This window comes from Lethenteron reissneri, chromosome 72 (assembly GCF_015708825.2).
Source record: "Lethenteron reissneri isolate LAM-NWPU_2019-01 chromosome 72, ASM1570882v1, whole genome shotgun sequence".
Taxonomy (NCBI): domain Eukaryota; kingdom Metazoa; phylum Chordata; class Hyperoartia; order Petromyzontiformes; family Petromyzontidae; genus Lethenteron; species Lethenteron reissneri.
The window spans coordinates 2,152,536-2,165,390 of record NC_083850.1 but is presented as its reverse complement, the minus strand read 5'-3'; the positions used below and the strand labels follow the sequence as shown (position 1 = coordinate 2,165,390).

The 12,855-nt window shown below is 46.4% G+C and overlaps 2 protein-coding genes across 2 annotated transcripts in view; one reads left to right on the top strand and one right to left on the bottom strand.

Annotated features, from left to right (window-relative positions):
* LOC133361317 (zinc finger protein 91-like) overlaps positions 1 to 12,855 on the bottom strand; it is a gene marked incomplete at its 3' end in the record, with an annotated part of 1,159,662 nt that overhangs the window by 356,953 nt on the left and 789,854 nt on the right. The window lies entirely within an intron of this gene.
* The window catches only part of LOC133361289 (uncharacterized), a 52,223-nt gene that overhangs the window by 3,433 nt on the left and 35,935 nt on the right, over positions 1 to 12,855 (top strand). Inside the window, exons 3-4 of the mRNA XM_061580225.1 lie at positions 62 to 260; positions 1,287 to 1,435. Of these exons, the coding sequence (XP_061436209.1) occupies positions 62 to 260; positions 1,287 to 1,435 (348 nt within the window). The remainder of the gene's footprint in view (positions 1 to 61; positions 261 to 1,286; positions 1,436 to 12,855) is intronic.

Sequence of the window (12,855 nt, the reverse complement as noted above, 5' to 3'; positions counted from 1 at the left end):
AAGCCTAAAAGTTAATGGTGTCTCTCTCGTCTCTCCCCAACCCTTCCAACTACCGCACCAGGTTGGCAACTACCACAGCAGTGATCCAAGTGCCAAATCAACCAACTTGTCCTTTGAGTTCACCGCTCTTGAAATGAACTCTGCTATGTTTGTTGCCCGGAATGCAAACACAACACAGGGTGGAGACTACCGCTGTGAAGTGTTGAGCAGCAGAAGGAATAGCGATATACAAACACATTTTCAAGTTAAGCTCTACAAAGGTACACGCTCAAATTTACAAATGCACTGAATATTTGATCAAAGTGAATGTTTGGCTTTTTCTAAAACATTCAGTGTTGGCTGGATCACGGGAATCTTGCATTAAACCAACCTTACTCACACTTTCATTCCAGCATATGAACAGAAGAGGGTGTTTTCATCAAATATTACTCCTCTCTAGGACTTTCTTTCGCTGCATTTACGTGGTGGTGCCTTTGTCTTCTCTATGTATTCATGCCTGCCTGTCTAGCTCTATGTTCTGTGTCTCTGTCAGTATCTGTCTGTATCAAATAGCATTCGCGTATAAATTATACAACGTTTTTAGATTCAATCAGAATTAATAATACTATATACTTATAACGTCTGTTGCTCTTGCATGTGTAGTGTAGCACAAGTCGGAGACAAGGTAGTTGCAGGAGGCAACATCTTTTATTGTAACACCTTTCCGGCCGTTCAAACACAGGATCACCTCCTTTCTCGCTCATGTTGCTGTACAGCCCAGCCTAGGCACAACCCTAACTGCGATGCATTGACGGCGTCGACCGAGACAGCCAACAAGTGTCCGGCCACGGAAGTATCGAGTGAAGGCGGCAGCGACGAAGGCGGCAAAGACGACAGCAACGGCGAGACGAGTCCACTCCCAGAACCGACAGCCCGGAGCTCTCGCTCTCCGCTGCTTTTATTATACTCGGAGCGACCTGGCTCCGCCCTGGCCGCGCCTCCATTTTCGAACCCACTAGCGGGTTCCAGGGGCTTCCCGATGAGGACCCTTGCCCCAGTTCCTCCTCCTGCAGGCACATTCGTAATTATGCTCGATGCCGTGTGCGCTAACTGTCCACCACAGTTGCCGCTGCTGGACAGCAGTCTGCGCTATGTCACTACACATGTATAACATTTCTCTCTTTTTCCCTGTAAATGTGCATCTGTCTCAGCCCTGTCCATGTCTGTCGAGAGATATCTCAGCTGTAGAGAGAAACGTATTAGCTGTAAAGGGTGGTGATCTTTATCTCTCTGTCTCTGTGTCTCAGCCCTGTCTGTGTCTGTAGAGAGAGATGTCTCAGCTAATGAGCGAGGTAACATCACTCTGTGGTGCAACATCACGCGACCAGAGCATGAGGAGCGTGTGTGTGGTGTCACATGGACACTCCCCTCTACATCGGTGACCGTGAGCCTCAACGTGAGTGTCACAAATGTAATGGATATTTACACTGTCGCTAATTGGTATAACTGTGTGAATGTGTAGTGAGTCCAACTGAGGCAACACATTTATTGTAACACGTATATACAAAGGGGTAACTTCCCCTTTACCAGACACAGCCTCGGGTGGTGACCACCCAGCTAACTACACTATACGTAGGAGTTACAGCTACGAAGGGTCGGACCCTCACTCGAGTCCTGGCCACGTGTTGATGCATTGCGTCGAGCTTCCAGCTTATACAACGAAGCGACCCCGGTCCATTTCAGGGACCTACGTTATATCCTCCTGGGTCGGGGCCGGCTCCACCCAGGCCCCGCCCGCCTTCTCGAGCATTCTAGCTCCCTCTCGACCCCCCTCGAGAGCTCTCCCCGGACACGTGATCACCCCCTAGCCCCCCCACCTGGGGCCCTCACTGTGGACACTCCGGATCACGTGTCTAGAGTGCCATGGCCCGGGGAAACCCTGTCCCTGGGCTGACACTCTCCCGCTCCCTCTTGTGGGAGCCCGCACTACATGCTATGTGTGGTGCCCACGTTATCCCAGCGCTCACCAAGCCCCACTAGGGCTGGTACAACACCCATCTACGGGGTGTACGCAATGACGGTGCATCGCATGCCGTGCTATAGTAAAGCTGGCACCACACAGCAACCCACCCGGTGCTTATACTCTTAGTTCTTTCGGTAAAGTGCTGTCTGCGACATAGGAACATCGCACACCACGACCCTCCCGGGCCGGCACCATACAGTGACATCCCCGATGTCACTACATATGTGTTAACAGTAAGGCACAGATACTGCAGTTTTAAACATTTAAACAGTGCTTCAGTTTGGGTCCTTTCTAGAACTATATCCCCTCCCATAACCCAAGTCCTGGCCTAACTTCACTGGGTTCATATCCACAAACATGTTGACTACAACAGGGGTCCTCAAACTACGGCCCGCGGGCCACATGCGGCCCGCCGAGGACATTTATCCGGCCCATGGTCACTTATTGGGCTGCGCTTGTGAGCACTCATTGGGCTGCGCTGGTGAGCACTGATTGGGCTGCGGTGGCGAACACTGATTTGGCTGCGCTGGTGAGCGCTGATTGAGCTGCGGCTGTGGGCACTGATTGAGCTGCGGCTGTGGGCACTGATTGAGCTGCGGCTGTGGGCACTGATTGAGCTGCGGCGGTGGGCACTCATTGGGCTGCGCTGGTGAATGGTTCAATGGGCCAATTGACTGGACTTGCCCCCCAGGCCTAAGGCTGCCAGCCCTCCCCTGGCTGCGCTTAACTGGCTCTCCCTCTCTCAGCTCCCTCCCTCAGCTCCCTCACTTGCCCCTCGGCTCCACTCCCAGTGATATTCCTGTGTGCTGGGGATCTACAGCACCGCTGAGTAAATGATAGAGGGGTAATAACAGAGTGATCTCTGATCTCTGGATGGGCTGCCTGCTGTTTTCGTGCTGGTCAGTGACAGACAGCCGAGGAGTAGGAAACCCAATTTAAATGACAGTAAGTGCATTTATATTCTGATTGCTATTCAGTTGTATGAGGTTATATGTTGTATGTTGTGTAAGCCCCGGTTCATACTGTTGCGATCTCTGAGCAGTGCGAGTTCAGCCATATGCTTGTATGGCTGAACTTGCATTAGATTCGGAAGAAAAAAGGCACATGTGCCTTCTTTTTTCCTGCAGTGGAATCGGATCGCATGGGTCTTCTCCCCCATGCGATCAGATTCCTATGCGAGTTCGCAGATCGCACTGCGATCTGTGAATAAAACTGCAGGTGTAATTAACTTTTTAATGGCACCCGCACCTGTGTGAGCCTGGGGTTAAAGCGGAGTTTCCCCAATCAGACTGCATTGATGGGTAGTGCAGTCTGTATGTCTCTGTGTGGGCAAAGTTATTGCTGGTATATTGTTTTTGTAGCGCTGTATATATATATTGGTATTTTACTAGTAGCAATTTTGACTCCCTAGGAAACAATGATGTCAAGAAAAAGAAAAATTGACTCAGAGTGTAGGATATTCAAAGAACATTGGACTTATGATTACTTTTTCATGCAGTACAAGGCAAGAGCTGTGTGTCTGATATGCCAGAATATAGTGTCTGTGTTCAAAGAATACAATTTACGTCGACACTATGAAACTCAACATAAAGATAAATATGATTGTTTGGTCGGAGAAGTGAGAAAAGATAAAATATTAAAACTGAAAAATACATTAACAACACGGCAAAATACTTTTGTGAAGCAGAAGCAGCTAAATATTTCATCACTGCGAGCAAGTTTTCAAGTTGCCAAGCTAATAGCGTGCACTGGCACACCATTCGTGGAAGGAGAATTTGTTAAAGAATGACTTCTTTCTGTTGCCAAAGAGATGTGTCCAGAGAAGGCCGATTTATTTAGTACAGTGAGTCTTTCAGGACCTACAATTACACGGAGGATTGAAGAAATGGGAGACAATTTGCATCAGCATTTGCACAACTCCACAAAAAACTTTCCTATTTTTCCTTGGCACTCGACGAAAGCAATGATGTTCGTGATTCTGCACAACTTCTAATTTTTATTCGTGGGACGAATGACTATTTCGAAGTCACAGAAGAGCTTGCTGCACTGCAAAGCATCAAAGGAACAACTACAGGAGAGGATATCTATGAAAAGGTTTGCCAAAATGTGAATGGTTTGGAGCTGAACTGGGCTAAACTAGCCAGTGTGACAACTGATGGTGCTCCTAGCATGGTGGGGTCTAAGAAAGGAGTAATTGCTCGCATTAACTAAGAGATGGACAAACATAACCATTCTCATCCAATAGCCATACACTGCCTCATCCACCAACAAGCGCTGTGTAGTAAATCACTGAAGTGGGACTCTGTTATGAAAATTGTGGTATCTTGTGTTAACTTCATTAGAGCTCATGCACTAAACCACAGACAATTTCAGGAATTTCTGTCTGAGCTAAATGTTGACTATGAAGATGTTTTGTACCACACAGAAGTCCGTTGGCTGAGTCGAGGGAGAGTTTTGAAACGTTTCTATGACTTACTTCCACAGATTACAGCTTTTCTGCTTTCAAAAAACAAAGAAGTACCAGAGCTCAATGATGCAGAATGGAAATTGCACCTTGCCTTTCTGACAGATGTAACAGAGCTACTCAACAGTTTAAATGTGCAACTTCAAGGAAAGGGGAAGCTCATCTGTGATATGCAATCACATGTCAAAGCATTTGAAGTAAAATAAGGCCTCTTCAAACAAGTGAAGGAGGAAAACTTCTGCCATCTCCCCACAACTCAAAATTTGTTAGCGGAAAAACCATTGGTTGCATTCCCAAACAAAACATGTGTGGATTCACTGGAAAAATTGCAAAAGGAGTTCCAATTTAGATTTAAAGAGCTTCATCTCCATGAACAGGACATACAGCTTTTCTGTAACCCATTTTCTATTGACATCGAAAATGTGGATACAATTTACCAAATGGAACTGGCTGAACTACAGAATTGTGACTCTCTGAAAGACGCATTCAAGTCAAGCAGCCTTCATAATTTCTATGCATCTCTCCACTCTGAGACATATCCTCATCTCAGGAACCATGCACTCAAAATGGCAACCATCTTTGGCAGCTCTTATGTCTGTGAACATACTTTTTTCAGAATGAAACATTTGAAATCTCCAACCAGATCTAGACTAACAGATGCACACTTGCATCACTTGTTACGACTAGCAGTGACAAATATGGAACCGGACATTGACCATCTCATTAGCCAAAAGCAGGCCCATAGTTCCCATTGAAATACTGGCAAGTTTGTTGATTTAACTTTACTTGTTCTTCATTTTAAATATTGTATTTGTTCCCGTTTTGTTTCTTCACTTCAAAATAAGATATATGCAGTGTGCATAGGAATTTGTTCATATTTTTTTTAACTATAGTCCGGCCCTCCAACGGTCTGAGGGACAGTGAACTGGCCCCCTGTTTAAAAAGTTTGAGGACCCCTGGACTACAAGATCATAGTCCTTGAATTTAAATTCATCCATGGCCTTGCCTTTCCTTTGTACCTCTGCAACGTTCTCCACCTCCACGTCTCAGCAGCCAACCTTATTTCTTTAAAAAATGTAGTTTCCGTTATCAATACATATGTGGGGCCCGACGTCCACCCCACCGCCCCTGCTGGGCAGGTGGGGCGCGACATCCGCCCATTCTACTCTCCTCCACCATGTCGGTCGGCTCCCACCGGGCCCCCACAGACTGAATGACGGGGCCCCCCACGCTAACGCCCTCTTTGAGGGACATGCTAGTGCTGCTGGCTTCGGAGCCGCATGGGGTTAAAGCACACGCCCGTGCAAACCGCAGCTGTCGCTAACAGAGAGGCCGCGAAACGCGCTATCACCTGTGAGAGATTAACTATCAGCTACAGCGACCGCACGCTTCCACCTGCATGCGATTAACTCTTAACGTGCATGCCCGCGCACACTGCGGCCCCGCTAACAACAGGAGGCTGTGAGTGCGTTCACACCTGCGCGATTACCTCACTCGGGTAAACATGGTAGCGATCCCGCGATCACCACCCCATGTTCACTCTCGCCGCACGTTCCCTCACTGCTACCCTGGATTCAGCTTGCACACGCAGTCGCTCCACACAGAAATCGCAGACCCCACACCACCTATGCTCTGTGCTAACTTTTATTCTCGGTGCAAGCCACAATCCCTTAAAGTAAGCTACTCAGTCGGCACTATGCGGGGGGAGTATCTTGCGAACAAAACCTAGCCTGCTGGTGTCTATGCTCCCACTCACTCAAGCATCCTATCACGTACCTCGTAGCTGTACTTACGGCATTGCACGGACGCTGTGAGAGGCAGAGAGGAGAGGACGAGAAAGCCTTGCCTAACACTGCCTCGTAGTGGCACTCTCTGGCGTCACGCAGACGCTGCAAGAGGCTGAAGAAGGCAGGACGGCAGGGGGGTCTTGACGGCTAAGATGTTGAAGATAAACTGTTCGAATGGCCCCCGGGCTCCCCTTTTTAATTTCCCTGACTTCAAAAGCCCAGGGTCGCGTCACACTGTGTGGACAATCATGCGCCTACCTGTGGTTAATGCTCAGGATTTTCTTTTTTTTTGCCCTTCCATGTGTAATAAACGACTTCCACGCCAGATTCAGACTTGCGTCCTTTCTTTATTTAGTGATGACTGCTCGGCTCCGCACTCCCTTTCTGGATAGTCACTCTCTCTCTCTTTCTGACATTTCTACTGTTTCTACTTCTACTGTCTATGGGAAAATTGGGTCCCATGTACGATGATCGGATTAATTATGGGGTTTCCAGGAACACATTGTGATGTTGTAAGAGCGGTGACTGCCTGTTATCGCTTTCTGATGTTTTTCAGGTTGTACCATGTTTTGGCTGGCATGATCTCACATGTTTTGCTCCATGTGCTGGGAACTTATTTTTAGAAACGGAATGTAAATAAATAATCAGAATATTTATTTAGACCGGAGGAGAAATCCGATGAGCTATGAAGCTCTTTTTCACAGATGTCCAGGAGGGGGGAATCAGAACAGTACAAGAACAAGCATTACAAAAACAAACAGGAGGGCAAAGTTTAAGAGAACAAAGCAAGTTACAAAAAATAAGTACATCAATTCCTGCCGATGTTTTTAATTGCTGCCTTACCCAATCTTTAAAAACAAAAAAAAAACAGTCCCAGACCACAACGTGACAACACATAGTCCCTCAATAAAATAGCACCGTAAAATTGAACTATCGATACATTGGTAAGGATAAAAGTTAAAAATAAAAATGGCAAATGTGGTTGTATTCAGCAAGAATTTTCTTCTTCGGAATATTTTTAGGAAGTTTTACGATCTTTAGGGAGGAAACCAAGTTGTTCCAAAACGTTTGATCCTGCAACGGCAAAAGCTTTGTCACCTATTCTTCTTCTTCTTGGAATAGTTAAAAGGCAATTATATGGACGTCTTAGGTTCTCGGGTTTGACAATTGGTTTAATTAATTTTCTGATTAAATATATATCTTATATATAAAATACTAGCTTTACTACCCGGCTTTGCCCGAGACCGCCACCTTTGTTCCCCCAGTGGCGATGTTCACACACCACACCAGTTACTCGTTTGAGGCTGAGTCGACATAGGGGAGGCCCAGGACCGGTTCAAATAATCGTCACCAGTGGTGGCCGTGAGCGGGCATCGAACTCGGGTCGCCTGGTTCATAGCGCAGCGCGCCAATCGCTACGCAGTCGCTGACCCTCCCACCCCCCCCCACCCCCCCCGGGGGGCTTTTTGACCAAGCAATTAAGGTTCATTGGCTTGGCGGTACTCTCTAATCGATAGATGAAATGAGTTGCTCCATTCAGTTCCCAAAGAATGTTCCCCCAGTGGAGTGAAAACGTCAGACCTCCTGAAGCAGCAAACTCTGGAATATTTTAAACTTTATGAAGCCCCATCAGCAGATTGTGACCACACCTCTGTCTGCGAATGCATTTATTACCCACAATTTACCACCAGTGGTCTTTTGTACTTGACAAAAAGATGACAACTTACTCACGGTCTTCCCTGCCACATGCAAAAGCACAACGAAAATTGCCTCACACGGCATCCCGGATTCAAAAGCTGCTTTAGAAATGGTCCTTTTCATCAGCAAAGTAATGTAAATATCGGCCCATCGATGAGAATCATGCAGCTGAACTTTGAGGACCTTTCTAGTGCGAAATGCGATTATATCGCAAAGATTCTCATGATCCAGTACATCGACATCCTGATGCTGGCAAAAAAAAACCTATCTGGATCAAGAGTGTCCCGTTTGAAGATAAGTTAATATGCCCACAAGACTCCAAGCCACTATCCGAAACAAGGCCTTGTCATGTCCGTAAAAACCTGAAGGACTTGGCCCAGGTCACATCCAACAACTCGTCCTACTACATCACCATCAAAATCAATGACATAACTGTGGTTAACATCTAAAAGCCTCCAGGTTTTGAATGGCCATGTCCGACACCACCACCACCAAGTTACCCGACCGTTGACGTAAGCGACTTAAATAGCCACCGAACATTATGGGTCTACAGCGCCAATGATAAAGCAGGTGAGCAACTAACATCATGGACAGCACCAGAAGGCCACCACCTGCTCTGTGACGCAAAAGACCGTGGCACGTTCAAGTCAGCACACTAGGATTTTTTTTTACATGCCTGATCCATGTTTTGTGTCGCGGGATCATAATGGTAATGCTATGCTGGGAAAAAGAACCACCTCTGACAACTTTACAAATCTTCTTCTTGGTTCTTTCGGTAAAGTCACGTAGAAGGGAAGTAATAAAATAATAAAAATAAAACATAATAAAATGATTCTCACGACGTTTCGGCCACAACGCAAGCAGCCGTCCTCAGGTGAAAACCAGGTCCGTCGAGGCGACAGAGTCTGAATGAAACAGCACACGAGCTTGGAGCATATATATAAGATGGGCGCCTTGACAAATGAATTTGCATATCAATAAGAATTTAGCATATTTATGGCAAATGCAGGAATGTGATTAGTACTACATATGCATGTGCATCAAAGGGAGCTGCAGTTGCTGCTGCTGCAGTTGCTGCTGCTGCAGTTGCTGCTGCTGCAGTTGCTGCTGCTGCAGTTGCTGCTGCTGCAGTTGCTGCTGCTGCAGTTGCTGCTGCTGCAGTTGCTGCTGCTGCAGTTTCTGCTGCTGCTGCAGTTTCTGCTGCTGCTGCAGTTGCTGCTGCTGCAGTTTCTGCTGCTGCTGCTGCAGTTTCTGCTGCTGCTGCAGTTTCTGCTGCTGCTGCAGTTGCTGCTGCTGTTGCAGTTGCTGCCTTATCCATTTTAATATAACACTATGTATTATTCTACCCACCCTAATGTGTATCACACTGCTATATATTTACTATACAATTACGACACCATACATTACTCTGCACACTGCACCATGCCAGTGAGTGGAACGCGGTCTGAAAGTCACCGTAAACGTGTTCCAGGAACACATTGGCAGTGAAATCAAACATGTACGCCTGGAACACATTGGCAGTGAACTCAAACACGTACGCCAAGCTCTTAAGGCTAATGGTTACTCCGACTACACAATCCGCAAGGCCATCACTCCAACCATCAAGAAGGATCCTGTTGAGGAGCCTTTCAAGACCATAACCTTACCCTACATTGCTGGGGTCACAAAAAAGATATCCAAAATCCTGATTAAACACAAGATCCAGGTCCGATTCAACACAGTACATAAAATCCGTGATCTGGTCCCGTCTGTAAAAGATGTGGTTCCAGACATACAGTACCCTGGCGTCTACAAACTAAGTTGCCTCTGTGGTAGCAGTTACATTGGAGAAACCAAACGACATGTCTCGGACCGCATCCGTGAACATAAAGCAGACCTGAAACACGGTAGGACAAACACCTCAGCCGTGGCAGATCACTGTTACAATTCAGTGGGCTCACATGACATTGACTTCTCCAAGACAGAGGTTCTCTGCAAGCCATCTGGCTATCATGAGAGATTCGTTCATGAGGCGATCCACATATACAAACACAGAGACAATTTCAACCGAGAAGATGGATTCTGGCTTAGCAATCATTGGAAGGACGTAATAAACCATTTCGGATCTTAACTGATTGTGTTCACGTTTACGGTGACTTTCAGACCGCGTTCCACTCACTGGCATGGTGCAGTGTGCAGAGTAATGTATGGTGTCGTAATTGTATAGTAAATATATAGCAGTGTGATACACATTAGGGTGGGTAGAATAATACATAGTGTTATATTAAAATGGATAAGGCAGCAACTGCAACAGCAGCAGCAACTGCAGCAGCAGCAGAAACTGCAGCAGCAGCAGAAACTGCAGCAGCTGCAGCAGCAGCAACTGCAGCAGCAGCAACTGCAGCAGCAGCAACTGCAGCAGCAGCAACTGCAGCAGCAGCAACTGCAGCTCCCTTTGATGCTGTTAATCCTGCATAATGCACATGCATATGTAGTACTAATCACATTCCTGCATTTCCCATCAATATGCTAAATTCCTCTTGATATGCAAATTCCTTTGTCAAGGCGCCCAGCTTATATATATGCTCCAAGCTCGTGTGCTGTTTCATTCAGACTGTCGCCTCGACGGACCTGGTTTTCACCTGAGGACGGCTGCTTGCGTTGTGGCCGAAACGTCGTGAGAATAATTTTATTATGTTTTATTTTTATTATTTTATTACTTCCCTTCTACGTGACTTTACCGAAAGAACCAAGAAGATGAATCCCTGCAGTCACGAAAGCTTTAAATCGAAACTTTACAAATAGCGAACTTAGGCTGCTGTATTGTTCAATATTGGCCTTCAGATCTCACTGATCCACCCTGCATGGCCAAATTACATCATGGCCATGGACGAATTTGTTGGAGTGATTCCTTCACTTGAACGTGGCTAAGATCATAGCCATTCTTAAGCTCAGCAAGGATGCATCAGAGATCACAAACTACCACCATATCTCCCCCCTCCGCGTCGGTTACAAGCCAATGGAGCAGCTCCTGTTCCAAAGAATAAATCCTATGCTTAACAACATAGTTCCGAAAGAACAAGCCGGATTCCGAACTGGCAAAAATTGCTGCGCCCAGGTGCTAGCTTTAAAATGTTACATTCAGACCGGTTTTGAGCACTAGCTCAAAACAGGAGCAGCATTCATCAACCTCACCTCGGCGTATGATATGGTGTGGTGGAAGGGTCTCGTGCTGAAGCTCGCGACAGCTGTGCCTTGCCACCCAACTATCAGACTCATCACTGAAATACTGAGCGAGCGATGTTTCACCATTCACCTTTGTGAGGCTGCCAGCAGCCCACTAAATTTGAACAATGGACTACTGTGGGAATCTGTTCTTGCACCAGTGCGGTTCAATCTCTACACCGACGAGATCCAAGCGACATCCTCCCGTAAGTTCACATACGTGGACGACATCGCATTTGCAACCCAAGCCCGGGCAATAGAGGACACTGGAAAAGTTATCTAAAAAGATATCAAGATCTTCGTAGCACACTTCACAAATTGGCGCCTAAAACCAAATGCTTACAAGAGGGTCGTCTCCGTCTTCCATCTGAATAACAGGCAAGCCACGAAAACATTAAATATCAATTTCTGCATAAAACACTAACACACAACCACCACCCCAGGTACCCTAGATCGGACGTTCAACTATGAGCACCACACTCTTTGGTTCTTTCGGTAAAGTCACGTAGGTATAAAATAAAATAAATCACGACGTTTCAATCGCAACACAAGCGGTCGTCCTACGGTGGAAAAAAGTATAATCCAGCAGTATGGATTCCTGCAGTCACGAAAGCTTCAAATCAAGATATGAGCACCACCTTGAACAAACCAAAATGAAAACAAAAACATGAGCAAATGGTTTCCAGAAACTCGCGGAAACAACGTGGGGAAGCTACGCCTCGCACGTTGAAGATATCAATGCAGACCCCAGTCCACTCTCCAGCAGAGTATTGTGTTGCAGTTTGGGGTGCCAGTCCTCACACAAACCTCGTCGATCTTGATATCAACACTGCACTTCATATCATTAGCGGCACCTTCAAGTCCACTCCACTATCGTGGCTTTCCGTGCTGGTAGACATCACTCCAGCCAACATCCACCATGATGCCGCAACGATTCAGGGAGTGCAACAAGATCGTGGAAAACTTCGCCCACCAAGACATAAAGGTACCCCCCACGCCCTAGGCTTAAATCTAGGAAGCCATTCTGGATACCCACCGACTCTCTGGCAACCGAATATAAAGACACCGGATAGGTGGCTATGAACGTGACAAACAAAAACATCATTGAGGACCCAACCGTGGAAGTACTGGGATTATCTTTCTCGATGACTGTAAATCACGTTGAACCGCGCTCGGGCCCGGCGCAGGAGATGTGTGGCATACGCGTTGTTCCATGAAAGGAAAATCAAAGAGTCACCAAACTGCGACTGTGGTGAAGCCCAAACAATGAAACGCATCACGGACGAGTGCGTCATCAACGCACACCATGATGGTATCGCTGCAATCCATACAGCATCTAGTGCCGCCTTGGATTAGTGACTTGCTTACCTTACTCTCTATTTTGCACTCTAATTGTGTTTTGCGTATTGTGTTTGTTGTTGTAGCTTGCTGACCCGCCCAAACTGAACACCTGGGAAAAATAACTTCATAGCTCATCGGATTCCTCCCGTAGATGCTTATTCTGATATATCCACTTCCGAAACTCATATCTGGGCTTGCCTGAATAAAAAAAAGTCAAGGGAAACCATGCTAAGACATCGAACTCAATACCTACAAAAATCTGTTTTAATTGTGGAATGCTGAAGCCCAGTAACCCTCTTAGAGGGATTTAGATGAACTATATTCCTGTAAAGATAATTTTGCGATGCAAATGGATTATT